Source organism: Bos indicus, chromosome 22 (assembly GCF_029378745.1).
Source record: "Bos indicus isolate NIAB-ARS_2022 breed Sahiwal x Tharparkar chromosome 22, NIAB-ARS_B.indTharparkar_mat_pri_1.0, whole genome shotgun sequence".
In the NCBI taxonomy this organism is placed as follows: domain Eukaryota; kingdom Metazoa; phylum Chordata; class Mammalia; order Artiodactyla; family Bovidae; genus Bos; species Bos indicus.
The window spans coordinates 60,510,754-60,538,598 of NC_091781.1; the positions used below are offsets into that span (position 1 = coordinate 60,510,754).

The following is a 27,845-nucleotide window of genomic DNA, read 5'->3' on the forward strand; positions in this document are numbered from 1 at the left end:
CGTCCCCTCACACGCTCTGCCCTAGTTCACTCCTGAGTATTTTAACAGAATTATTTTTCTAAACTGCCTGGAATGCTTCTGTTAACACCGTGAGGATAAACACATGTAAACATCATACAGAGTGGGGGCAGGCGCACTCTCCCCCAGGACAGGCTGCCGGCGGGTCCCCTCTGTGCTTGCGGGTGTTCAGCGGTGTCTTCCGCCTGACCCAAGCCCCCTGCCACAGCCACACCTGCTTGTTAGGAAAACGCCCATCACGGGGTCCACGCTCACCCCGCGGGGGACGGCCTGAGCCCTGACTCCCCTCAGAGCCGGGCTCGGGATGGGCAGGCTCCACGTCCCCTGGAGCTCTGTCCACTCAACGGGCCGCCATGACCACCGCCCGGGCGCAGAGGAGGCTGGGAACGCTGCCTCCTTCAGGCATCCATGAGCCCAGATAAAATCTGGGAGTTAGGAAAGGAGGAATAAAGGCAGACAGATGTAGAGGACTCAGTCTGTGCTCCTTCCTGTGAGATAATAGACTGCACACTGGCCCCTGCCCCCAGGTCCTGGCAGCCAGCCCCCGAGCCCCTGCCATGCCCAGAGGGACAGGAACACCAGCAGCATCTGTTTATTGGGGAGCTCTGGGGGCTCTGGGGGGGCTGCTCACCAGAAAGACCCAGCCGGGACCAGGAGCTCCAGCTCTCAGTTCTGCCCCGACCCCATCCTCCGGAGAGGGGAGACAGGGCTGGAGAGGCAGGTCACACCGCCTCAGACAGGGTGGGTCCCCTCTAAGGCTCGTCTCCACAACCAGCCCCAGGCAGAGGACAGAGCCCGAGAGCCAGGGCTCGTGGGCAGGCGGGGACAGGGGTGCTGGCCAGGACCCTTATTCACATGGGGTCACTTCCTGGCCGAGCCGGAGGTCACACGGATTGGGCAAGGTGGGGGTCCCAGATGGGGACAGGGGTGCAGGCCAGAGGCTTCCACCGCGTTCAGGGTCGAGCCCACAGCCAGGGACGGTCCTGAGACCCTCCTCAGTACTCGAAGGTTACCGTCTTGACCCGCAGGTACTCGTTCAGGGCTGCCTCTCCTGCAAGAAACGCCGTGCCAGGGGCAACATCACAGTCCCGGCAGCTGCTCTGGCGGGCAGTGCTGGCGTGTCCAGCGCTGTGGTCATCTCAGAACCTCCCCTCCATGTCACCTCCCAGACCCCCTTCTTCCATGGCTCCGAGGGGCCCTGCTGCTCTCCCGCACGTTGCTGCCCCCACCAAGCTGGGCACCAGAGCTGATCCCCCACAGGATCCAGGCCCCAGCTGCTGGCTTCCACAGTGGCAGAGTTGGGGGTGGGAGCCACCCCAAGTCATGGACCGGCCAGGGGAAGGGGGGTATCGGGAAGAGGTCTGCTTCCCCAGGAAGGCTGGGCCCAGTGCCACCCTTTCTGCCTTGGCACTCACGTCATCCTCTCGGGTTCGCCCAGCCCCCCATGGGCTCCCTCTATGAGGATGAAGCCTGAGCCTGATTAGGGCTCCCAGGCCCCCTTAATCTTGCCCTTGCCCGCCCCCCGGCCCACTTAAGCACTCAGCCTCTCTCTGTAGCTCCAATAGCAGCTCCTCCAGTCGCTTGGGTCTCAGCCCACTCCAAGAGGCCCATCCCGTCCCCAACTAAAGCCACTGTCCAGCCTCCTGTTCAGACCACTGGACAGCTTCTAGCAGGATCTGACTCCCTGCCTTGGTCACCGGCCTGTCGGCTCCCAGAAAGAAGTAAGTGGCATCTCATCAGCTCTACCCTGGCCCCTGGGCTGAGCGGCCTCTAACGGGTGTTTGTTGAATGAATAAATGAAAGCAGGTGTGGCTGGCTTACCCAGGTCTTTGCCGAACCCTGACTGCTTGAACCCCCCGAAGGGAGCGGCCACGTCAGTCTTGTTGTATGTGTTGACGAACACGGTGCCAGCCTCCAGCTTGTCGCTGACGTACAGGGCCTTGTTGATGTCCCTGGTGAAGACGCCAGAGGCCAGGCCGAACTCCGTGGCATTGGCCCGAGTCAGCACTGCGTCCACGTCGCTGCAGGGAAAACCAGGAGGGCCTCCTTGAGGAAGGCAAGGGGCCAGCCCTGGACGGGGAGCACCAGGAGGTCTGCACGCCCGGCCCAGGCGGAGCCCGACACAGCACAGGGCCGAGAACGGTCAGGCCTGCCAACCAAATTGCAGATTCACGAGCGACATAAATGACTGCTGTGCGCGCCCGTGAGGCTTGGTCAGTTCACGACGCAGCCACTGGGACTCAAGGTGGAAGCCAGCGCGCTGCGGAGCTGGAGAGACGCGGAGGACACCCCCGGCGGGCCTGAAGCCCTGCAGCCACCCCCAGCCGGGGTCTCCTCCTCTGTGCTGAGAGGACTCTGCGGGGGTCCAGCTGCGTCCACAGCCCCACCGGTCTGAGCTCCCTCCCCGCAGCTCACGTGAAGACCCCGGTGACCAGGACGGGCTCTCAAGAGGCTTAAGTGGGACCCCTACCCATCAGCAAACCGAGAGATGATCATGATGGGCCCAAAGGACTCCTCCCGGGCTATGAACATGTGGTCCTGCACGTCTGTGAAGACCGTCGGCTCGAAGAAGAAGCCTGGGGGGAGACGAGGGATTCGAGACCCGCCAGTGCCTCCCCTGCACCGCACGCCAGCCACAAGCCTCGGGGACTTTCAACCACACACCTCAATGACGGAGCTGCTCTGTCCACCACCAGGGGCCAGTGCTGTCAGCTGGACACACCTCCTCCCATCCCGACTACCACCCCACAGGCCCTAGCCACTCCACAGAAATGTTTCTGGTGTCAGAAAGGCTTTCTCTAACTATTTCACCTCTGGACACAGAGTCGTGGGCCCTGAGAGCCGTTGGACTGAGATTGAATTTGGCACAATTCAGGGAAAGTCAAGAGACTTGAAATTTTCTCTCTACTATTTCGAAGAACAACAAGAAAAAGATGAATTTAATAGTGTTGTTAGTCGCTTAGTTGCGTCTGACTGCAACCGCGTAGACTGTAGCTCACTAGGCTCCTCTGTCCCTGGGATTCTCCAGGCAAGAATTCTGCAGTGGGTTGCCATGCCCTCCTCCAGGGGATCTTCCCGATCCCGGGATCGAACCTATCTTTACCCTCTGAACCACCAGGGAAGCCCCTGTTAATTTAATAAAATATTCCATGTTTGTACATATTTACAAATTATAACAGCAATTATAATTCTTAACCGTGTGTCATGTATGGATGCTTGTTGACGCACCGGGTGTGGGTGTGGCCTGTATCCACTCATCTGCAAAGGAAACGTGCCCCCCAGCTCTTGGAGCGCCACAGGCCAGTCTCTGCACCCCGCTACCCCATCCTGCTCACACCCATCTCTGCCGCCCCACAGAGAGCTGCATGCTGGGGTCTGACCTCCAGCTGGGAGGAGGCTGTATGCAGGCCCTACACCTGGTCTGGCAGGTGTCCCAACAGCCAAGCTCTCCACTCCTGAGATCCTAGATGGGAGAGCAGAAGTCTGGGAGCCCGACTGCAGGGGCCTGGGCCCCAGACACTGCCCCAGAGGCCATGCCACCTGCTGCCCGGTCCGCAGGTCTCTGACCTGGCCGAGGAACCTGCTTCCCGCCGCACACCAGCGTGGCCCCCTCCTCCACGCCGCGCTGGCAGTACTCCAGCAGCTTCTGCAGGTGGGCCAGGTGATTCTGCGGCCCGTGGTTGGTGTCCCGATCCAGGGGATTGCCAATCTTCATCTTCCCCACCTCCTCTACCTGCAGACGCCCTCAGGGTCAGTGTTGCCTGGGCTTTTGACCGCGGTCACCGCCTGACCCGCCTCCCACATACACATCTTTGGTAACCGACCACTGGGCCCTGAAGAAAGTCCGCACGCCAGATGCTGGCCTCTGGAACCATGTTGTGGTTCCAAAACTGCCTTCTGGGTTGAAGCCTCAAAGCACCCTCTGTTCAAGAGCAATCTGGGCTTGGTGTGGGAGCTGGAATGGTGCAGGTGTACAGGGAGAGGGAGGGCAGATGTGCGGGGAGTAGGGCAGGTGTACAGGGAGGGAGGGCAGGTGTGCAGGACAGGGGGCAGGGAGAGGCAGCATGTGGGTTGGAGCCGTGGGGCTGCTGCTTCTTGCTGAAATACTAAAGTCCAGGGAAGACTTGCCACGGCCTCCCCGAGGGGTCTGGGACCCAAGTGGCTGGTGCCGGACTCCACTGCCCAACCCTCTCTGGCCCCCAACGCCCTGTAGCTGGCAAGCGGGCAGCACCAAGCCCGGTGACGGGACCTACCACTCTCCGCACAAACTGGTCGTGGATGGAGTCCTCCACAAAGAGCCGGCCGGCGGCGATGCAGTTCTCGCCTTTGTTGAAGAAGACAGAGCTCATACCCTGTGCGGAGGGGAGAACAGCACTGGGTTACGACCCCTGGGGCAGCCCCCCGCCCCCTGCAGTGCTCACCATCTGCACGGCCTTGCCCAGGTCACAGTCCGCGAAGATGAGGAGGGGTGACTTCCCACCCAGCTCCAGGGAGACCTTCTTCACATTGCTCAGGGCGCAGCTGAAAGGGACAGGGAGAGATGGGCTGGGACACGGGGTGGGGAACACGGGACACGGGACATGGGACATGGGATGGGGGACATGGGACACGGAATGGGGGACATGGGACACAGGACACGGGACATGGGATGGGGGACATGGGATTGGGGACACGGGACACAGGACACAGGACACAGGACATGGGACATGGGACACGGGATGGGGGACACGGGATGGGGACATGGGACATGAGATGGGTGACACGGGACATGGGACACAGGACATGGGACGTGGGACATGGGACACAGGACATGGAACATGGGACACGGGACATGGGACACAGGACACAAGACATGGGACACAAGACATGGGACACGGGACACAGGACATGGGACATGGGACACGGGACATGGGACATGGGACACGGGACATGGGACACAGGACATGGGACATGGGACATGGGACATGGGGCATGGGACACGGGGCATGGGACATGGGATGGGGGACACAGGACACGGAATGGGGGACATGGGACACAGGACACGGGACATGGGATGGGGGACATGGGATTGGGGACACGGGACACAGGACACAGGACACAGGACATGGGACATGGGACACGGGATGGGGGACACGGGATGGGGACATGGGACATGAGATGGGGGACACGGGACATGGGACACAGGACATGGGACGTGGGACATGGGACACAGGACATGGAACATGGGACACGGGACATGGGACACAGGACATGGGACACGGGATACAGGACATGGGACACGGGACACGGGACATGGGACACAGGACACGGGACATGGGACATGGGACACGGGACATGGGATGGGGGACACAGGATGGGGACATGGGACATGAGATGGGGGACATGGGACATGGGATGGGGGACACGGGACACGGGGGCTGAGGGCAGCTCCAGTGCAGGGTCACTCGGAAGAGCAGCCGAGGATCTGAGCTGGAGGGTCCCTATGAGGCCAGGCCCGCACCTCCTCCCCTCCCCGACCCCGCCTCCCCCACACCATCCCAGCACAGGCCTTGCTGTCGTGGCCCCCCCACCCCCCACACCCTCTCTCCTTTCAGGCTGACCCCAGAAGGAGGTCTTGGAGCCCCACTGGCCTGAGACCCCTGGCTGCTGGGAGCCAGTGCGGGAGTTCCCACTCATGACAAAGGTCATGCAGAGAGGACCTGACAGGCAAAGGCGAATCAGGACTCGAGAGGCCCCCTGGACCTGCCTGAGCATCTACGCCAAAACCAAAATCTGTCTGTTTTACTATTTCACAACTTTCACCAACTCTTCTGACATTAACGGGGGGCTATCCCCAACCACCTTTCTCTGAAGAAAATCAACTTAGAGCTCTAGTTAATAATTCTCCTGGGCATAATAGGAGTGTTTCAATTCAAACCCCTCTGATGACTTTCTAGCTTGCCTGACAGGTTTGTTCGGACTCCTGCAGCTACGCATGTGATTGTTCACAGCCTCCCAACCACGAGAGGCACGGGAAGCTTAAGATATTTTAACAATGCAGAGCTTCTCAGAGTTAAAATTGTTAGAATAGAACTAGTAGAGGATTTCTTTGTTGAGCTAATGCTTGCTGCCAAGTTTCCATATCCCTTACCTACTGTGTCCCTGGGGGTGTATTGATTAATATAGTTGGTATATAGAAATGTAAGTAGTAGCTTTAATGTTTGTAACCTTGGACCCTTGAGTTAATTCTTTTCTTGTTATAGCCCACCACACTTTTGCCCTATAGGAATGCAACTTTATCTAATGCTTTCGGAGGGTGGTGCCTGACTTTAGAAAAATCACCTTTAGAGAAAAATACGTTTTCTGAATAAAGGATCATAAAATGTTAACAGGCCTCCTGGCCAGAAGATGATGTAAATCACCTAAAGCTTTTGCACATGATAAGTTTGCAGAAAGAAAGCCTGGCTTCCGTAAGGATCAAGGACTGCTGACCTTGCTTGACTCCTCCCACCCCCCGCATTATCCTCTATGCACAACTTAAGGTATAAAAACTACTTTGGAAAATAAAGTGCAGGCCTTGCTCACCAAAGCTTGGTCTCCCCATGTAGTTCTTTCTCTTTCCTTTTCCTTTTCAGGCTGATTCCCTGGAGCACAGGGGCCCTCTGCATTCACTTTCCTGCCTGGGCTTCTAAGACCCACTCGAGAAGGTGCCTAAGGTGGGGCACCTTCAACTATTCGAGAGGGCACCTGTGGCCTACCTGAACAGAGCAAGTCCTGTGCTGGGGCTTTATTGGCTTTCTGTGTAAACTAAGGAGTATCAGCCTCTTTTCTCTCCTCTATTTTCTTAACTGCAAAATTCTTTCCTGATCTCTTTCTCTATTTCTCTCAGTTGCTGATGCCATCCTCCCGAGGGAATCCCTGGATCCAACCAGGGCTGGACCCTGGTACCTGGCCCCTCTGCCCACTCCACCACCTACCTTTTCATAATGTGCTTGCCGACCTCGGTGGACCCTGTGAACCCAATCTTCCGCACGTCCGGGTGATCTGACAGTCTCTGGCCGACCAGTGAGCCTGTGCAGGATGGGCAGGGGGAGGGATCAGGGCAGCCACGGAGCCTGGTCATCCGTCTCCAGCCACCCAGGGCCAGACACCCCCGTCCTCCCCAGGGGCTCAGAACCTCCACTGGGAGGTCTTCTAGCCTCTCAAATTTAGCGTATCTGAGACTCAACTCCTAAGCTTCCCCAGGCCCGCTCCCCTTCCCTGTTCTCCATTCAGTCAACAGCCTCTCCTCGCAGTCAGCGGCTGCAGCCAACAGTCACGCTCCCCAACCCCCATCCAGGAGTCCCCCAGTCTGGGGCTCCCACAGGCAGCACTCCCACCAGGGCAGCCCCCTTCATGTCGGGGCGCATCACACGGCAAGCCTTGTGCCCCGTCCCCGGCCATACCGGATCCTGGCAGGACGTTGACCACGCCCTTAGGGATGCCCGCCTTCAGGGTCAGCTCCGCAAACTTCAAGGCCGTGAGTGGGGTTACCTGAGGCCGCAGGACAGGTGGTCAGGTCCAGAGGGCTGGGCAGCGGGAGCCGGGCACCAGGCTGCTCGCCTCAGCAGCTTCCCCTGCAGCCTGACGCCAGGCTTGAGCCCCCTGCACCTTCCCCTGCCTCCACCTGTTTGTGCCAAGCCCTGGGGCACCAGGGCCATGCCCAGAGGCCGAGGGCATTCCTCTCCCTGGCCCTCAGGACCACCAGCCCTCCTCTGCCGCTGCCCATGCCCACTGGCCTCCGAAAGCTCCCTGGTGCCCAGCCTCACCCGCCCGCCCTGTGTGATGCTGCTGAGGCCAACCTGCGTCCACGCCCCCCAGTCTGGGGGAAGCCTGGTTCGGGGGTCTGTGCCCCCCACCCCACCATCGCTGGGCCTCTGGCTGAGCAGTGCCTGGGTGGGTGCTCATACCCTGAGGGCTTGGGCAAGTGGACTCTCCAGGGACCACTGCCTTGACCTGTCAGCAGCCCCCCAGCCTCAAGGGAGAAGTTAAGGGTCACCTCAGGGGCTGCAGCGATGCTGCCGTGAGTATGGAAGTCAGTGGGGAATTCATTGTGTGTTAAAATGCCTGAGGAGTGTGGGCCTCTGGTGAGCCAGAATCATTGCACTGATTTTCATTATGTTAATACCGTTGAGGCCCAACCACCCCAAAGGCGCTGAGGGAGTGAGACGCCCCAGCCCACTGCCCCAGCATCAGCCCTGCCACGCCTAACTGATCTATCTGAGGTCCAGACGAAGGACGGCGGCTTGTGTGGTGACCCCACCACAGGCCACACTGCACAGGCTGCTCCAGTGCAAGGACCCCATCACGTGGCTTTTCTGAGAAGGACCCCGTCACGTGGCTTCTCTGAGAAGGACCCCCACGTGCCACGTGGCTTCTCCAAGAAGGACCCCCATCAAGTGGCTTCTCTGAGAAGGACCCCCATCAAGTGGCTTCTCTGAGAAGCCCAGTTGGTGGACATACAGGGGCTTCCCCCAGATGTTTGGGGTTTGAAGCTCCAGCTTTAATGGTAGACGCCCCAAGCTCACAGCCCAGAGCTGGGTCCTGGGGCACATGGAGGGGGCACACAGCTCAGGGGGGCTGAGCTGGTGTCCCCAGAAATGACACAGATGCTCACCAAGAGGCTGCACGCACATCCTGGTTAGCCTGACTCGGCCCCGAGACCCAAACACACCAGGTCTGCCCTGTGGGCTGGCCCTCACAGGCTGCTCTCACCTGCAGAGGCTTCTCCTTCCCGCCCGTGCGGGGTTGTGGGGGAGTGTGGGGGTCGAAGGGGCCTGTGGCCTGCCCCTGCTCTGCCAGGTAGCGCCCACGCCCTCCAAGCCCGCAGGCCCCGGGCCGCGCCCGCACCTACCTGGGCAGGCTTGATCACCACTGTGTTGCCTGCAGCCAGGCAGGCGGCCGTCTTCCAGGACAGCATCATCAGGGGATAGTTCCAGGGGATGATGATGCCGCAGACCCTGTCGGGGAAGGAGGCCAGTCTTCATTTGTCCGCGCCCCCGGAGGCCCTGCCTGAGCCTCATGGCTGCCTCCCTCCTCTCCAGGCCAGGCCCTGCTCAGGGCCAGCGTGCAGCTGCCTGCCCGGGCAGGGTGGTGTGCCCAGTCTGTCCCTTCCCAGGAGGGGTGATGGCAGAGGACGCTGCAGTCTCTGCTGGGACACCTTCTAGGGACACAGCCTGGAGCCACCCCAGGAGGAGGGTGACAGCAGGTAGGCACGGGTGGGGACAGGCAGAGCCTGGGAGATGGTCTGGGACCACAGGGGTGGACAGGCGGCCACAAGAGCGGGTCAGAGGTCATGAGTGTGGGCAGGAGGATGTGAGAGATGGTCAAGCGTCACTTGGGTGGGTGTGGATGAGGGTCCTCCTGGGCATTAGGCCAGGGCCATCGCCATGGGAACAAGAAGGATGTGGTCCATCTGGGGGCCTGAGGAAGCCTGCACGCTGTGTGCTGAGAGGTAGTGTCCTGTGTTGGTGCCACCCCTTGTCCCAGACAAGCCTCTGGCTGGGCAGTGTCTCCACAGAGGGACCCCCACGTCCCAGAACTACTGATGGCACCACGTGGCCCTGCGTCCTCCTGACCCTTAAAACCTGGGGTGGCAGCCCCTGTCTGTGGGTCAGTGAGATGAGCTCATCCCCAAGGGGGCCCCTCGAACACCAGGCGACTGCCGTTTCCTCACTCCCACTGCTGTCTCCATCACCATCTTCACTATCATCTTCACCACCATCGTCTTCACCACGGTCTTCGTCACCGTCGTCTTCACCATCGTCTTCATCACCTTCTTCACCACCGTCTTCATCACCGTCATCTTCACCACTGTCTTCACCACCGTCTTCACCACCGTCTTCGTCACTGTCGTCTTCACCACCGTCTTCACCACCGTTTTCACCACCGTCTTCACCACTGTCAGTTTTCACCACCGTCTTCACCACCGTCATCTTCACCACCATCGTCTTCACCACCGTCTTCACCACCGTTTTCACCACCGTCATCTTCACCGCCGTCTTCCTCACCGTCGTCTTCACCACTGTCTTTGTCACCGTCGTCTTCACCACCGTCTTCACAACCGTTTTCACCACCGTCTTCACCACCGTCAGTTTTCACCACCGTCTTCACCACCGTCATCTTCACCACCATCTTCACCACCGTCGTCTTCACCACCATCTTCACCACCGTCTTCACCACCATCTTCGTCACCACCGTCTTCACCACCATCTTCATCACCACCGTCTTCACCACCGTCATCTTCACCACCGTCATCTTCACCACTGTCTTCACCACCGTCTTCACCACCATCTTTGTCACCACCATCATTCACCACCGTCATCTTCACCACCATCTTCACCACCATCTTCGTCACCACCATCTTCACCACCATCTTCGTCACCACCGTCTTCACCACCGTCATCTTCACCACCATCATCTTCACCACCGTCTTTACCACCGTCTTCACCACCATCTTTGTCACCACCGTCTTCACCACTGTCTTCGTCACTGTCATCTTCACCATCGTCTTTATCACCTTCTTCACCATCATTTTCATCACCATCTTCTCCATCATCATCAGAGAATGGTTCCCTGAACAACGACAGCCTGGCTGAGCCCAGCAGTGGGAGGAGGGTGCTCAGAGACCAAGGCAGACAGGTCAGTAAGGAGCCACGTGGCCAGCAGAGCAGGAGTGCAGTGCAAACTGGGGCCAGCCTGGGGCCCACACACCTTCCTGGGGGTGGTGGGTGTGCTGAGGGGTTAGGAGAGCTGGTGCCCACCCCAGATACACCCAGCAGACCCAGAGGGACTGAGCTTGAGAGGGAGCAGGGCAAGAGCCCTGGGAAAGAAGGAGAACTGGGCTGGAGGCTCCAAAGCTGAAACCCTGCAGAGACTTGCTGCCACCAGGGCTGGGTCGTGCCTGCGGCCCTGCTTGAGGGGGTGACCTTATCTGGTAACAAGGTGTCTGGCAGGCGGGGTTTGCAAAGGAATGAAAGGTGAAAGCGAAGTTGCTCAGTTCAGTTCAGTTCAGTCGCTCAGTCGTGTCCAACTCGTTGTGACCCCATGAATCACAGCACGCCAGGCCTCCCTGTCTATCACCAACTCCAGGAGTTCACCCAGACTCACATCCATCAAGTCAGTGATGCCATCCAGCCATCTCACCCTCTGTTGTCCCCTTCTCCTCCTGCCTCCAATCCCTCCCAGCATCAGAGTCTTTTCCAATGAGTCAACTCTTCGCATGAGGTGGCCAAAGTACTGGAGTTTCAGCTTTAGCATCATTCCTTCCAAAGAAATCCCAGGACTGATCTCCTTTAGAATGGACTGGTTGGATCTCCTTGCAGTCCAAGGGACTCTCAAGAGTCTTCTCCAACCCCACAGTTCAAAAGCATCAATTCTTCGGTGCTCAGTCATGTCCAACTCTTTGTAACCCCATGAACTGTAGTCTACGAGGTTCCTCCATCCATGGAATTTTCCAAGAGTACTGGAGTGGGTTGTCATTTCCTTCTCCAGGGGATCTTCCTGACCCAGGAATTGAACCCGGGTCTCTAGCATTGCAAGCAGACAATTTTACCGTCTGAGCTACCGGGCAAAGGAATAGCTGTCTGATAAACATGTGGCTGGGAAGAGACCTCTGCGCCCCCACATGCATTCCTGGGAAGTGCCCAGCCCATGACTCACCCGATGGGCTCCCTCCGGGTCATGGTCAGGTTCCGGTTGGGTCTCGCCTGGTTGATGGGGATGGTGGAGCCCTGGATGAAGCAGCAGTGGCATCACTGGGGGGTTTCTGGCCACCTCCCGCTGGGCAGCTCCTTGCACCCAGGCCCAGGGAGGGACGGGACTGTCTGTCCCGAAGCCCCAGCTGGAGTTGGACAGGATGGCTGAGGTGCTCAGAGCCCCACCTGGATCTTGTCGCACCAGCCAGCGAAGTAGCGGAAGGTCTGGATGGACATGCCCACGTGTGTCTTCAGGGCCAGCGTGTAGACCGCACCTGCATCCAGGGCCTCGATGGTGGCCAGCTCCTCCTGGTGCTGCTCCATGAGCTCTGCCAGCCTGGAGGGGGCGGCAGGGGTGGGGGGGCGGGCCTCAGGCTGGCACAGCCCGCCTGCCCTCTCGGGGGTCTGCCCCCGACTCAGTCTCTGGCATCAGTGTCATCATCTGGAGGGGCTGCTGTGGGCTCCTTGGAGGTGGGATGCCCCCCCATATGAAGGCCTCACCTCTGGGAGCAGGGTTGGGGGGTCAGGTGGAGACCACCCATGCAGAGCCGCCCTCAGGCTTGAAGGTGGCTGACCCGTCCTACTGCTCCAGCCACCGGCAGGCCCCAGCACCCCAGTCTGCTCCCAGCTTGCTGGCCCCCCAGGGACCCCCAGGGAGGCAGCCCCCAGCTCCTGTCTGGCTGAGCAGCCATGAGTGGGAGCACCCCAAGTCCTCCCTGGGCTTCTGCTGGCACCTGGCTTCACCGGGAGGGGGCGTGACATGGGAGAGTCCTCCCTGAGGCCACCAGCTGTGCAGTCGCAAGTCCTCCCAGAAGCGCCCCTGCGCCTGGGGAACGGGGATGGGGTGGGGCTCGCACCTGTACAGGAGGCGGCCACGGTCCCGCGCGCTGATCTTCCCCCACAGTCCGTTCTCAAAGGCGTCCTTTGCAGCGGCCACGGCCTTGTCCACATCGCTGACCTGGGCCAGGGACACCTGGCAGAGGGCCTGCAGGGGCGCCGAGCCTGAAGCCTCCGGGGCCCCGGGCGGCCCCGTGGGGGAGGCCGGGCTCATGCGGGGCGCGGCCGGCAGGAGGGGCTGTGTCCACGTCCCCTGGGGTCTTCGCCTCCCCGACCCCAAACAGGGCGACAGACGCGGACTGCTGCTCAGCGTCTTTGACCAAGAGCAGGAGCAGGCCCCCATGCTGAGGGGCCCGGTCGGGAGGTCTGCTTCTTAATAAGCCTGCCTGAGCCCCTGGGTCCTGTGCCCTGAGGGTGCCCACCTGCCCTGCAGCTCAGGCCTCCACCTAGACGGGCCGGGGGTGGGAGTGGGGCTGAGGCTGGCGTCTCCAAGCCCACGGCCCAGGAGCCCACACGGCCTCCCGCCCGGGGTCCCCAACAGTGGCCTGGAGGTGCTGACAGCCCCTGACGGGCTCGCTTGGGGGTCCTTGTCTGGGCCCACACAGCCCGCCTGTTACTCTCTTTAAACCCCCTCAGGACCCACGTTCTGCATCCCAGTCCTCTGCAGGTGTGCGTGTGTAGGAGTGTGTCCATCTCAGAATGTGTGTGTGTGTGTGTGAACTTGACTGCCTCTGCTCTGATGTGATGCCCGATGGCCACAGCCAAGGAGTCTGAGAGCCTGGGATGCTGAGGGCCTCGGCGAAGGGGGGCCCTGATTCGAGGGGTGAGGGGGAGGGGAGGGGGCCTCCCAACAAGGGAGGGTGTCAGTGGACAGGAGAGGACCCCGAGAGGTCATGGAGGGTGGCGGGGGCCGAGGGTCCGGGCCTGCACTCACACTTCCGTCTGTCGGGTTGATGGTCTCGTAGGTCTTGCCACCCTCAGCGTCCACAAATGTGCCCCCGATGAACAGCTGATGGGGCATCCGGAGGGTCAGCTTGTTCACGGCTTTTTCCACCTGGGGGGCAAGGACCTCAGGCTGGAGCTACAGGGGCATCCCTGACAGGCATGGGGACTACTTGCCCCACCAACCCTTCCACACACAAGCAGGGGCCTGGGGTCTCCTCACGGATCCAGCCCTGCTGCCCGGGGCCATCATGCAGGGCAGAGGTGACGGCTGAGACAGGGACGCTGGGCCAGCCTGCCGGCCAAGCCGCCCCAGCCCCAACCCCAACCCTTGGGCTCCACACTCAGGAAGTGGCACAGCCCCTGCCGCATTGCATGCACATGGGGCCTCGGGGTGGCTTCTCCCCTAAAGTCCACGACCCAAGGCCAGCCTGGGGTCCACCCCAGTCTCCTCTCCTTCCTTCATCTGCCTTGTCCCCAACTCCCAGCCAGACAAACCATCACAAAGCCCATTCCTATAGGAGCCGTAGCCTAACTAGACACCCCAAGGGTGGTTTGTGTAAAGTTTCTTTACAAACAGGTCTGCGTTACTTCCTCACACTTCACACACACGAGCTGAACGTACAGGGCTGTTTGTTCTCCTTCTTGGAAGCGAAAGTGCGAAAGTTGCTCAGTTGTGTCCGACTCTTTGTGACCCCATGGACTCCAGGCCAGAATACTGGAGTGGGTAGCCTTTCCCTCCTCCAGGGGAGCTTCCCAACCCAGGGATCAAACCCAGGTCTCCCGCATTGCAGGAGGATGCTTTATACCAGCTGAGCCACCAGGGAAGCCCTTCTTGGGAAACCATTCCCAATTCCTCTCTCTGTCCCACTCGGTCTCTCTCTCTCCTGTGTCAACCAAAGGCCTTTAATACAGTGACTGGTCGCCCGGGTGATGGAAGAGCCGGAGGCTGAGCCCAGCAGGAAGCCGCTGCCAGTGCTGAATCAAGACGAAGGGAGGAGGTGGTGGAACCCGAGTGAGGGGTGAGGGTCAGCAGGAGGTGCAGGACGGGAGCTGGAGGCCACACCAGAAAACCGCCAGTGGAGAAGGGGGCGGGAGAGACACACTGTGGACATGTCTCCTCGACACCGTTTCGTGCCCTGAATCTTAGGCAACAGCGTCCTCTGTAGAGTCTGCCCCACTGCCTGGCATCTTTAGGCTGCTCAGAGTTACCAAGGGGAGCTTGATCACCAAAGGGCAGGCTCTTGGAGTCCTGGCTTCCCCGGGTGTCCCCGTGGACCCGCTGGTGTGGGTGCCTGTGGGTGTGCAGGCTCACACAGCCCGTGAGCCCAGGCCTGCCTGTGGGGCTCCCGGGACTCACGTAGTCGATGGCGCACTCGGTCTCCTTGTCGCCCCCTCGCAGCCTTCTCACTAACAGCTGGATGAAGTCCCCAAAGGTGGTTGCCATGTAGACATCTTCATTTTCCAGTTCCAGGCCGTCACACAGCTCCTTGACTTCCTCCACCAGCCTGGAGGACAGAAGGGGGAGAATGGGAGCCTGGACAAGGCCCGGGGTCCTGCCCTCCTCTTAGCAGAGCTGGTGGTTCTGCCCAGCACCCAGAGCATGGGTGTTGGTCTAAAATCAGTCTTGAAAGCCCAGTTTGAGGATTCAGAGGCTCTGGGTTCAAGTTCCGGCTCTATCAGGACTAACTTGTGGTCAGTTGCTTTGGGAAGGCTTGCGATTGCTTTAAAACTGCTCCAAAACAGTTTGCTCTTCCTCCTGTGAGGGTGGGGGTCTCGGCCCCCTGCCCTGCCCTGTGCCTGCCAAGACCTTCTGGGGCGGTGGTCCTCATCTATCTGCTTGCTGGGCTCCCGCTTGCAGAGCCGTAAGCAGCCAGCTACATGTCCAGGCCCAGAGTGGCCACTCCGGGGCCGTGACCCCACCGGAGATGGACGCGCCTGCCCATCAGCTGTCCCACACCGGATGGGCACAGGCTTGCACACCCTCGTCCTTTCTGGATCTCTGACCCACACAGTGCCCGCTCCTCAGTTTGGGGGTGACTTCCGACTCAGAGACCCCGGGGCTCCACCCCCACCCCCCACCTCACCTGACAACGTCCACGGATGCGGCCCCAGACTTGAAGAAGTCCGTGGACTCGTCCACCTCCGGCACACTGGGGAGGATCCGCTTCCAGGCACCCTGGAGGGCCGGGCAGTGAGAACGAGCCCCCAGGCCCAGAAGGCAGCCCCTGGTGCAGCCTGGCCCCAGGCGGGCCTGTCCCCTCCGGGCTTTGCTGCACCCAGGGCCGGATGGTCCTTGGGTGACCACCTCCCTCCCAGTGCCTGGCCGCAGGCCCTCATGCCGCTGGGCGGTAGGACCCAGCAGAGGAAGGAGGGCCAGGGGACACCCGGAGGACAGAACCACGGCGTGCCTGAGGCCAGGACATACGGACTCTGGGTGTGCACGCCCCGCCCCCCCCAGAACACACACCCAGTGCATGCATGCCCCCATCACAGCAGCCCCAACGGCTCCTCACCCGCACAGCCTCCGCGGTGCCCAGCTCCTCCTCTGTCAGCTCCAGGGCGCTGCTCTCTACTTTCTCGAAAAAGTGTGCGGCTGGGATCATCTTCCCATCCTCCAGCTGGATGTTCTTCACCAGCAGCTGCGACGGGAGGGCCATCAGTGCCCCTGGGCTACCCCGCGGCGGGCATGCACTTGCCCCCATTCTCCCCTAGGCAGGCCCGGACGCAGGCAGGGCGTGAGGAGACCAGAAGGGCGGGGGTGCGGGCAGCGGTTGGGGGGACCCGTGTCCTCCACCCCAGCATGCTCCCAGGCTTGGAAACCCACGATGGCTGTATTTGAAGAAGGAAATGGCAGCCCACTCCAGTATTCCTGCCTGGAGAATCCCATGGACAGAGGAGCCTGACGGGCTGCAGTCCATGGGGTCACAGAGAGTCGGACATGGCTGAGCGACTCACAACAACAATGGCTGTATTATTCTATAAAACCAATGCCTGCATGTGAGACGGAAGGCATCCCAGCACTGCCTTGAAGGCCAACGGAGAAAACAGTTAGTCACCCAGCACCCAGCACCCAGCTTGCGGAAACCGCATGGAGACTGGCCCAGGTCGTGAGGCTCCCTCTGGGTGGGGAAGCGTGTGCGCTCACGGCAGAGAATGTGTCTGCCAGGTGAGACGCTCTGTGAAGAGCGCCCCCCGCCCAGAACTGGAGCCGGGCTCCCTGCTCACTGCCCCCACCCCACCGACTGCTGCCTCCCTGCATGCTCTGGAGCCCCAGCCCAGCAAGCCCGGCTGGACGCTCCTGAAAGACCCTCAGCCGAGGCCACCACGGCTGCCGCCTGGCCTGGGGTCCCTCAGGGATGTCGGGGAGATTGCGGCCCAACCCACGCGGCTGGTGCCTTCCTCCGGCGGCTGCTCCAGGACCTGCACCCAGGCCCGTGACCGCTGCTGGCAGCTAAGCTTGGCCTCGGCTAGCAGAGAGGCCCGCCTCTCTGTGACCACCGTCCTCCTCTCAGTCTGCCTTCCTCCGTAATCCTGCCTGGGTCTGCTGCGGGAACCTGACCCGAGACAGATGCCCTCATTCCACTGCAGCACCACCCAGGAAGGGACACCCACGCGCTGTAACCCTCAGGTGGCCTTGGGCCAGTAGGACAGGCACCCAGAGTGAGCTCTCACCGGTCCAAGCCAAGCTGCTCCCTGCCCTGGACTGTTTGCACGGCCGCCACCATGTGTTCAGCATCCGCAGAGTCCCCTGAAGTTCCCCCAGTGCTCCAACACCCCTGCCTGCCCTCCTTCGCTGGCCCTGGTACCTTAGGGCCCAGGCCATCTGCCCACCACCTCGTGCGGTGAGTGTCACGGTGAGTGGCAGGCCCGGAGCCAGCAGGCAGGGCCGGAGCGGAGCTCCGCCGCGGATGCGTGTGGGTCAAAATAGACAGGGATCTGAATTTCTTTGCTTCAGTTTTCTACTTGGTAAAATGGTGAAATGCTAACATGGATCTCATAGAGCTGTGGGGAGAACTGAATTGTTTTAAACAGAGCGTGGCTCTCAAGCACACATCAGTATTCAGTTGCATAAATCCTGGGTGTCACCCTGAGCTGCAGTTGCTAAAGTGGGTCAGAGCAGCTTATGTGCCCGGCGGGACTTCTGTTCAAAGAGAAGGAAACTGAGCTCGCTCTGTGCACCTGGACTCTGCAGGGCTTAGACAAGGCCTGGGCACAGGGCTCCCTGGACAAGACCCCCCGACTCTGACGCCCCCCAGGGCCCCCAGCTCAGGACCCCCAGTTACGCCCAGGCACAGGGATCCCTGAACAAGACCAACCCTGATCTGACGCCCCCCAGGGCCCCCAGCTCAAGACCCCCAGTATGCCCAGACACAGGGCTCCCTGGATAAGACCCCCCAACTCTGATGCCCCCCAGGGCCCCCAGCTCAGGACCCCCAATTACACCCAGGCACAGGGCTCCCTGGACAAGACCAACCCTGACTCTGACGCCCCCCAGGGCCCCCAGCTCAGGACCCCCAATTACACCCAGGCACAGGGCTCCCTGGACAAGACCAACCCTGACTCTGACGCCCCCCAGGGCCCCCAGCTCAAGACCCCCAGTATGCCCAGACACAGGGCTCCCTGGATAAGACCCCCCAACTCTGATGCCCCCCAGGGCCCCCAGCTCAGGACCCCCAGTTACGCCCAGGCACAGGGATCCCTGAACAAGATCTCCTGACTCTGATGCCCCCCAGGGCACCCAGCTCAGGACCCCCAATTACACCCAGGCACAGGGCTCCCTGGACAAGACCAACCCTGACTCTGACACCCCCCAGGGCCCCCAGCTCAGGACCCCCAATTACACCCAGGCACAGGGCTCCCTGGACAAGACCAACCCTGACTCTGACGTCCCCCAGGGCCCCCAGCTCAGGACCCCCAATTACACCCAGGCACAGGGGTCCCTGGACAAGACCAACTCTGACTCTGACGTCCCCCAGGGCCCCCAGCTCAAGACGCCCAGTATGCCCAGACACAGGGCTCCCTGGATAAGACCCCCCAACTCTGATGCCCCCCAGGGCCCCCAGCTCAGGACCCCCAATTACACCCAGGCACAGGGCTCCCTGGACAAGACCAACCCTGACTCTGACGCCCCCCAGGGCCCCCAGCTCAAGACCCCCAGTATGCCCAGACACAGGGCTCCCTGGATAAGACCCCCCAACTCTGATGCCCCCCAGGGCCCCCAGCTCAGGACCCCCAATTACACCCAGGCACAGGGCTCCCTGGACAAGACCAACCCTGACTCTGACGCCCCCCAGGGCCCCCAGCTCAGGACCCCCAATTATACCCCGGCACAGGGCTCCCTGGACAAGACCAACCCTGACTCTGACGTCCCCCAGGGCCCCCAGCTCAGGACCCCCAATTACACCCAGGCACAGGGCACTCTGGACAAGACCCCCTGACTCTGATGCCCCCCAGGGTCCCCAGCTCAGGCAGGGCACCTGGCCAGTAAGAGCCCAGGGCAAGCCTTCCTGGGACGGAAAAGTGGCCGACCCAGCAGGTGAGGGTCTTCCCTCCTGGATTCTGTGGTCTCCTTTCCCTGTTTGCTCCAGAATGGCCAGGAGTCTCCCTGCGGGGCCCGAGCCCACAGTACAGTCCAGGAGTCGCAGCAGCAGGCTTACCATCCGGCCGTCATTCCCGAAGAGGATGAGGCCCGCTTTGGTGATCACCCCTGGCCGGTGGGCGCCCGGGATGGGCAGGTCCTCTCCCTCAGGCTCCAGGCCCGCAGTGCTCAGTGTCGAGTTGAAAAACGTCAGCTTCTGTTGGGGACAGGAAACCAGAAGGTGCAGATGAGAGGGGGGCCCCTGCAGCCTACCAGGCAGTGCTGAGCGGGCGGGTGATGACGGACTGTGACGGCGTGGGGCCAGGACAGCCCAGGTGTCAGTGCCCGGAGCACAGACGAGACCTGGGCAGGCGGGAGGCCCCAGAGGGGGCCCCTCCCACCTAACATGGGACCGTGACCTCCAACCCCAGGGTCAGACACCTGCAGAAAGTGTGCTTAGCCAGCACCGAGGGCGGGCCTGCCTGGGGATGGGTCACGCCCTGGCCGCGGTGCACAGGGGCTGGTGGTGGCAAGGCCAGAGACCCTGGACGGTCTGGGAAGCCCGCCCACGAGCAGCGGTTCGGATGGTCAGGGGCTTCGTGGAGGACAGGGCTGTCCTCGAAAAGGCCTGGCTGAAGCCCCCTCACTCCCAAGGCGAAGGCGAATCAGGGTTGGACTGGGGTCTCTGAGGGCTGCTCAGTTCAGTTCAGTTACTGTCATGTCTGATTCTTTGCAACCCCATGGACTGCAGCACGCCAGGCCTCCCTGTCCATCACCAGCTCCTGGAGTTCACTCAAATTCATGTCTATCGAGTCAGTGATGTCCTCCAACCATCTCATCCTCTGTCATCCCCTTATCCTGCCTTCAATCTTTCCCAGCATCACGGTCTTTTCCAATGAGTCAGTTCTTTGCATTAGGTGGCCAAAGTATTGGAGTTTCAGCTTCAACATCAGTCCTTCCAGTGAACATTCAGGACTGATTTCCTTTAGGATGGACGGGTTGGACCTCCTTGCAGTCCAAGGGACTCTCAAGAGTCTTCTCCAACACCACAGTTCAAAAGCATCAGTTCTTCGGCTCTCAGCTTTCTTTATAGTCCAACTCTCACATCCATACATGATTACTAGAAAAGCCATAGGTTTGACTAGACAGACCTTTGTTGGCAAAGTAACGTCTCTGCTTTTTAACATGCTGTCTAAACGGAGACCAGCCTTGGAAAGCCCGGAGCAGACAAGACAGCTCAGTCCCACAGCAGAGCTTAATTTAGCTTCTTTTGCAAGACAAGCAAGACCAACTTGACCTCAGTCACTTCTTGCTTGTGTCTCTGGAAATCGTAAGCAAAGTTTAAACTGTTCCTCAAAGTTGAATTAAGTGACCTTTAGCCAAATCCCTATCATTTAAGAAAACTCTTTTGACAGCCAGTCACTGCCTCCTCACCGTATAGCCTGCTTCATGTCAGCAGACTGTGCATGGTCTGGGGCTCCCGGCTCCAAACCGTCTTTTGTGAGAGTACTCAGCACATAGGTACTAAGTACCACGTTGGTGATTCACTGCTTTCAGTTCTGCTGTTTCGGAACTTTGACCGCCGAGGGGTGAGAGTCTGACCCCAGAGCTGCTGCCTGGCCTGGAGGCCTCGTGCGTGCGGACCCCACCCTTCCAGGACCCGGGGGGCTGGGGCTGGGCTCTGCCAGTGGCCAGAGATCACGTAGCTCACACGTTCCGGCAGTTCAGCAGCAGGGGCCAGGAGCGCGGCCCGTCCCGGCCGCAGGGACACACCTGCCCACAGGCCTCCGTCCAGGCGCCCGGCACCTTGTCGTTCCCACGGATCCAGTTATGGATGGCCTCTGCCGGCTGGTCCCAGTCGATCTGCAGGGCAGGACGTGAGTGCTCAGCGGGCCCTCCCTGCTCTCCAACCACCAGAGCCCCAGCCCCGGCCTTCCCTCCTCCCCACAGGCCCTCCTGACGCTGGGTGGAGCCTGGGAAGGGGCTGAGGAGCCTGGCTTCCTCTGAATCCCAGAGCTGGGCCAGCCTACCCCTGGGGCCTGGCTCTGGGTGTGCATGGACCCTCGGTCTTTCATGGGATGTGAAGGGCAGGATGGTTTGTAGGGAGATGATGCTCTGTGGTCACAAGGACCAGGGCCCGACACACAGGGCCACCCCCCAGTTTAGGGCGGCCCCACAGGGCTCACCAGGTCCCTGGAGAGCACCCCCTGAGCCCCGATCAGAGACCCAGCCCTGGGCCCCCGGGATCCCCAACCGGGGCAGCCCCCAGGAGCCCAAAGCCCTCCTGGAATTCACCTGGCAGACAACCGCCCTCCCGCCAGCCCATCTCCCGGGGCCCCTGCCCTCCCTAAAAAGGAACTGGGGAGAGTGCAGACACCCAGGCCCTTGGCGCTCACCCTGGCCGTCTCCTTCCTCTGAATCCCCTCGTAGGTGGCGCCCTCCTCGGGCTGAGGGAGTCTGGGGGCTTTGCCCTCGGCAATCAGCTTCACAGCCTGAACCTGGGAGGCGGGGGCAGGGGTGTCTGAGGCATCAGGACCCTCCCCTCGGCCCCGCTCACAGTCCGAGCTGTGGGATTGTGTAGACCCTCCCAGCACCACACCCGGCTCGGGACAGGCACCATGGGATCTGCTTTGGGAACAGGTGGCCGTGGCTGAAAGCGGGGCCCAGGGCTGAGGGGCGGCCCCCACTGTGCCATGGAGACGCCCCCATCTGCCCCCTGTCCCGCCGCCTCCCCTGCTGGACACGCTGCCCCTTGGGGCTGCACAACAGCTCCGACATCAACCCTTCGAGTCTGCCTTCCACCTCCAGCTCCTCAGAACCTCCTTGGACCTTCCATTCATGAATTCTTAGGGAAAGAGGGTTTCTTGTCCCCTGGAATCAGGAGGTGTGGACCTTGAGCCACCAGGGACAACTTCTCCTCCTGACCAAGGGCGCCCAACCTGAGGAGGAAGCTAATCAGACGGGAGGCAGAATCAGGGTGAAGAAACAGAACCCCCGACCGGCCAGAGCCTCTGGGCTCAGCCAGGCTTGAGGATGTCCCTGTCTGGAGTCTCCAAAATGTGCCTTTTTGGGCAAGGTTTGTTGAGTTGCTCTGACAGCTGTAAGCAGGTCCCGTTTAAGAGAACAGTGTCGTCGTTCAGTCACTGTCGTGTCTGACTTCTTGTGACCCCCATGGACTGCAGCACACCAGGCCTCCCTGTCCATCACTATCTCCCAGAGTTTTCTCTGATTCATGTCTATTGAGTCAGTGATGCCATCCAACTATCTCATCCTCTGTTGCCCTGTTCTCCTTTTGCCTTCAATCTTTCCCAGCATCAGGGTCTTTTCCAATGCGTCGGCTCTTGGCATCAGGCAGCCAAAGGATTGAAGCTTCAGCATCAGTCCTTCCAATGAATATTCAGGACTGATTTCCTATAGGATGGACTGGTTGGATCTCCTTGCAGTCCAAGGGACTCTCAAGAGTCTTCTCCAACACCACAGTTCAAGAGCATCAATTACATGTTCTAACCCTGCCTCTGTGAAACCCTGAACTGAGAGTCCCTCCCACCTGCAGAATCCTAGCCAGCTCTGGGCAGTAGCTGGCGCTGGGGAGCCCTGGGGTAAGTGTGCGGCCCTGCCCTTACCATGCCTTTGACGCCTTCCGGGAAGAGAAAGCGGTTGTAGAGGGAGCTGACAGTGTCATCTGGGAGGACCTCACACTCCTTCTGGAGCAGAAGGTCCCCGGTGTCCAGACCGTCGTCCGCCCAGAAGATGGTAAACCCCCCTTTCTTGTCCCCGTGGATGAGGGTCCTAGGGACGGAAGACTGACACCTGAGTCCGGAAGGAAGGACCATAGAAAAGGGGGCCTGGGGCTGGGGCCCCTCCCGCCTCCCCAGGGAGGATGCAAGAGGGAAAATGGCGTTTACTGATGCAACCGCGCGCCAGGTATCAGGTGGAAGAAGCCCTCATGCTTCTTCCTTTATCCTTCCTGCTGTGTAACAGCCTCGCACGCCCCTTCTACAGATGCGGAGACTGAGGCCCAGTGAAGTGAGGAGATGTGTCTGGAGGTCAGGGGGCTGAGTCCCAGCTGGTCCAGCTACAAGCCCGCCCTCTCTTCCGGCTCAGATGCCTGCCTCCCTGATGGTGCCTCCAACAACTCCACCCTGCAGACTCTCGCCCTCTCATCTAGAGCTATCTGCTCCAGGTGTCTCTAGTCCATCTCTCTCTCTCTCCAGGTGGGCGGGCGGGGGTGGACGGCGTCTGGCAGTGCTGAGCCCTCGGGGGCCCCGGAGCACAGCCACGGAGCCCGGGGCGGCCGGCCTGTCTCACCAGTTGATGGCAGAGGCGCCCCGGTGGCGCGGCAGCAGGCTCGGGTGGTAGATGATGGAGCCGTGCCGGGGGGCGCTGATGACCTCCATGGGGATGAACTGGCTGCAGAAGGGCAGCACGTTCAGCTCAGCTCCCAGGGCCTGGTACTGCGCCACCACGTCGGGCAGGGCCCGCCCCTTGGCCCGCCAGCGGGGGAACTTGAACACTGGCACGCCGTCCTGCTCAGCCTGCAGGCCTGCGGGACAGCGGGTGAGAGTCCGCCCCCAGCCTCCGAGCCCCTGCCTGCGGGGTGGGGGGCTCCTGCACCCCTCTCCAGGCCTGTCCCTCACAGCACCCCTGCTGCCCAGCCGGGCTCTGCTGGGCAGCATGGAGCCATGGCCCCAGCCAGGGCCAGCCTCTGGGATGCCTTTGCCTGGACTGACCCTGCCGACTGCCAGGACCTCTGAGCGCCTCTGTTTCCCAGACACCATGTGGCCTGTGACCTCTTTACCTACAGGCCCCATGAGTGTGTCTCCCTGCCCCCTGGCTCCGATGCGCGGTCCCCACGTCTCCAGGTTTGAGGATGTAGCCCCCCCGAGTCTGCCCCACCGCCCCCTGCCCCCTGCGGGCACGAGCCCTGGGCTCTCTCCACGGCCTGCACCTGTCAGCTGCTCCCTGGCAGGTCTGGGGACAGGTGTGGCAAGTGTGACAGCTCCGTCACACACAGCTGCCGCGTCACCCTGGTGACCCTCGGCCTCTGCCCTGTGTGCAGGGAGGCGGGTCGGCGTGAGTGGTCTAGACAGTGACCCTCTGAGGCCAGGTCGAACAGCAGCCCCAGGCAAGGGTCACTGTCACAGGCCGCACTGGGGCAGGAGCGGAGCAGTGGTGCCTCGGCCTGTGATGCTCCATCGTGGGAGCACCCTCTTCCTTCGGAGCCAGGTCCCGCGTTCTGAAACATTCAGCCCTGAGGAGGACCTGGGGGCCTGAAGGCCCAGCCCTTGAGCTGAGGCCCCAGCTCAGCAGCGATTCTCACACCATTTTCCTTCTGGAGAAGTGGTGTGTCTCTGGGAGCTTGTTGGAAATGCAGACTCCCAGGCCCCATCCCATCCTGGGGGCAGAAACTCCGGGGCCGGGCGTTGGGGGGCAGGGGACTCTGCTCAATAGCTGCCCCTGCCAGAGACAGGGTGCAGGGCTCGCTCACATCCAAGAACCCGACTGCGGTGATTCCCACCCGGCAGCCCTTTCGGAGCCTGGGTGAGGGGAGAGGGGAGCTCGGGGTGTTCAGACTGTGGGGTCCTGGGTGCAGGCCAGCCTTCTCCACCACCCTTCGCTGTGATATGCTTTGTTCCAGAAAAGCGTGGCGGTCAGTGGGCCCTGAGCAGGACCCAGGGTGGACCGCGTGTGATCACTTCAGGCCAGGGACGCCCACACAAGGCCCGCAGGCCCCACTGCCACCGCCGCCCGCCAGGCACCACTCACCGAGGGGGTCTGCCTTCCCGTCCTTGTCGGGCACGGTGAACACGCCCACCACCTCATGGCCCTCCTCCCGCAGGCGGCAGTAGACCTCCTGGCCGAACAGGCTCTGTCCGATCACTGCGATCTTCATGGCAGCGGCCGGCGGGGACCTGCGCAAAAGGGACACAGCGTCCCATGGGGCGCACTGGCCCAAGGGCGCAGCCCGCCTGCTCCACCCCACCCCCGGGCCCAGCTCTGGGCACCCTGGGTGGCCAGCTACTGCGGGGAGTGGTCCACCTGAGGGGCGGAAGGGGAGGCCACAGGGCTGAGCGGGGTGTGATCACAGACCCCAGACGCCCCGCCCGACGCCCAGAGCCCCCAGCCCAGCACCCAGCGCTGTGTGCCGCCGTGTCCTCCCGGGTCATCCGAGCGCATCTCTGCAACTAACCAGCCCTGCGACCTCAGTCAGGTCACATCAGCTTCCGTCTCCTCATTTGCTGATGAGGAAGCTGCTCCTCAAAGGCTTCCAGCAGCAGGCCGGGCGCTCCCCAAGCAGGAAGCAGCGCGGGGCTGCGGACTTGGGGCCTGTCCGCTCCACGGAGCCTTTGGATGAACCCAAGTTCTTAAACTGAGCACAGTACCCCGCACCAAAGTCCCCCTTTATGCTGAATGGGCTTTGTATCCTGTTTAAGAAATCTTTGCCTCCTTCAAGTTCCTGCACACCTTCTCTTTACCTTCCGGTTGTCTGACAGAGGAGCAAAGGCAGTCTCCTCTACAAATGTTGCTGGAACTGCTAGACACCCACACGCGAAAGATGAGCCAGACACACATCAACAGTCTTCACAAAAAGTAACTGAAAATGCACCACAGATGTGAATGTAAAATGCAGACTACGAAACTTCTAGGGGACAACAGAGGAGACCACCCAGCATGTGGTGCTTTCCAGATTCAACAACAAAGGCATGATTTAAAAAGAGAAAAATAAGCTGGACATCATCAAGATTAAAAACTCCGCTTGAGACGCTGTCCAATGAGTGAGAATGGTGTGTGTGGGAGGTATGTGTGTGTGGTGTGTGGGCGGTGTATCTGTGTGTACGGTGTATGTGCTGTGTGTGGTACATGTATTTGCACACATGTGTTTGGCAGAGTAAAGCCTAGAAGGACTCGCACAGAAATATTAAGAGTCACCAGTCAGGGTTTGGGGGTTTGGAAGTCTTTTGATAGCTCTAATTATCTTTTTCTTACCAGAATGTTGTTTTTGAAAATATTGGGTGTATATTACTCGTGGAAAATTAAGAGGACAAAGAAGGTCCCTCTGGAAGCAGGGAGGCAGGGTCAGGAAAGCCACTGTGGACATGGTGGGCAGGAGCCCTGGGTGGGGCAGCCCACCTTGAGCTTTGGTGCAGGGAAGGTCAGGTTGGGGGGCGGCAAGTGGAGGAGGGAGGAGACCCACGGCCCCTAGGGGGCCTCCTCCCCTGGTGGCACCTCGGTTCCCTCCTCCCGCAGGGCTCAGGGACACTGTGAGGCTGCGCCTGCAGCAGGGGGACCTTCGGGCTCCCCAGGCCCCCTGCCCAGAGGCCAGGCCCTGCTCAGGGCCCCTGTTCCGAGCTGCAGTCGGAAGGCCCTTGAGCTGGGCAATCAGCCACAGGCGTCGGTCCCCAGCTGCCCTTTGCTGGCCCAGAGCCATCTCGTGCCCGCAGTCATTCCAGCTGGGCGCCTGGTGGTCCACATGCTCATGACCCCCTCAGCCTGTGGGGTCACACTCCATCCGCGACCCTTCCCACGGTCCTGGGCAAGGGGATGGGCCCTGGGTTCAAGATTTCCTTGTCTCCTAAAGGGACAGGGGCATCTCCCAGCGCCATCGGGAAGGTTCACAGAGGGGAGATTTGCAGAGGGTCCACGGCCAGTGGCAGGCAGAGGCCCCAGATTTTCAGAATCAGCCTCAGCCGCTGAGGGCTATTATTATACCACCTATCAATTTTAGCCCAAGAAACTAAGATTCAGGGCTTAAGAAAGTTGCCTGATTTCTGGAAAATTGAGGGCGCAGGAGAACTGGGGTACCTGGTCGGGGTGCTTGCCTCCCCAAGGCAGGTGGCAGGTGAGGGGTCCTGACAGACCCTGGAAGGGCATGGGCTGTGAGCAGCTTGAGTAAGGCAACACCCAGACCAGGAAGGGGGCTACCCTCACCCCGGCTAGGGTCTGGGGTCCCGTCCCCTCCCCGTGGGGAAGGACAAGGGCAGGTGGACTGGAGCTGTCCAATCACGAGAGGTCCTTGTGCCTGGGCCCCCCAGCTCTGGCCAATCAGGTAGGACCATCCCCAGTCCCGAGAATGCGGTGAGGGCCTTAGGAGGCGGCAGGACCCTCTGGTCACCTCCCCCCTCCAGCCTCCACGGCCCTGATGACGCCCACGGCCCACTGTGCGGCTTCGGGAAGCGCTTTTCTCTCCTCGCCCTCCCTCCCGCGCGATCCCCACCGCCCAGCGCCTTCCTTCGGCCAAAGGACCCCCAGCCAGGCTGGGAGACTCCGCAACCCCCAGCGGAATCCCACCTCGCTCCCCGCCCCAGAGCGAGAGCAGAGCCAGGGCAGCCTCCCTGCCTCCCTCCAGGGGACTCACCACGGAGGAGCGCAGGCCTGACTGTCCAGAGGGACCTCTGAGTCCAGGTCCGGGCAGGGGACGGCGTTGGCGCTGACCCGGCCTGGGCGGTGGGGAGAGGTGGGGCTGGTCCCCGCCAGTCCCGGAGCCCCGGCCAAGACCAGAACCCCAGAGGGGAGGGGCGCGGGGCTGGCGGGAAGCCACGGGGTGGGGGCGGGGGTGCGGGGATGAGGGGGAGGGGGAGGGAGGACCCTTCCAGGAGTCACGGGCTCTAAAAGGGCCTGCCGCGGTTCTCTGCAGGGCTGACTTGATCCAAGGACAGTGGCCCGCAGAAGCCGTAAGTTCACTCAGTGGCCTGGGAACTTCGCACAGAGCTGTCATGTCTTTCTGGGGAGACCCCCTGTACCTCGGGAGGCCT

The 27,845-nt window shown here is 61.1% G+C and overlaps 1 protein-coding gene across 1 annotated transcript; it reads right to left on the minus strand.

The window, feature by feature from the left end:
- Nucleotides 1-507: 507 nt before the first annotated feature.
- On the minus strand, nt 508-27,574 carry ALDH1L1 (aldehyde dehydrogenase 1 family member L1). The gene is made up of 23 exons (XM_070777043.1): nt 27,449-27,574; nt 24,859-25,004; nt 23,401-23,635; nt 22,716-22,881; nt 21,489-21,590; nt 20,866-20,955; nt 19,172-19,309; nt 16,028-16,153; nt 15,599-15,690; nt 14,872-15,019; nt 13,504-13,623; nt 12,590-12,717; nt 11,919-12,069; nt 11,698-11,768; nt 8,891-8,996; nt 7,443-7,530; nt 6,975-7,068; nt 4,440-4,539; nt 4,268-4,370; nt 3,586-3,747; nt 2,489-2,594; nt 1,840-2,039; nt 508-1,069 (listed from the first exon to the last, which is right to left on the minus strand). Exons 2-23 carry the CDS (start codon nt 24,983-24,985, stop codon nt 1,014-1,016), a joined length of 2,709 nt encoding a protein of 902 aa, XP_070633144.1. The 5' UTR covers nt 24,986-25,004; nt 27,449-27,574; the 3' UTR covers nt 508-1,013.
- Nucleotides 27,575-27,845: the final 271 nt, after the last annotated feature.

Excerpts from the sequence above, each read along its gene's own strand:
- ALDH1L1 (XM_070777043.1), bottom strand. The coding sequence starts at position 24,985 with ATGAAGATCGCAGTGATCGGACAGAGCCTGTTCGGCCAGGAGGTCTAC. Across the intron at positions 15,020-15,598 it reads GCATCCGTGGACGTTGTCAG|GCTGGTGGAGGAAGTCAAGG; the intron begins GTGAGGTGGGGG and ends TCTGTCCTCCAG. Across the intron at positions 12,718-13,503 it reads TCAACCCGACAGACGGAAGT|GCCCTCTGCCAGGTGTCCCT; the intron begins GTGAGTGCAGGC and ends GCGCCCCTGCAG.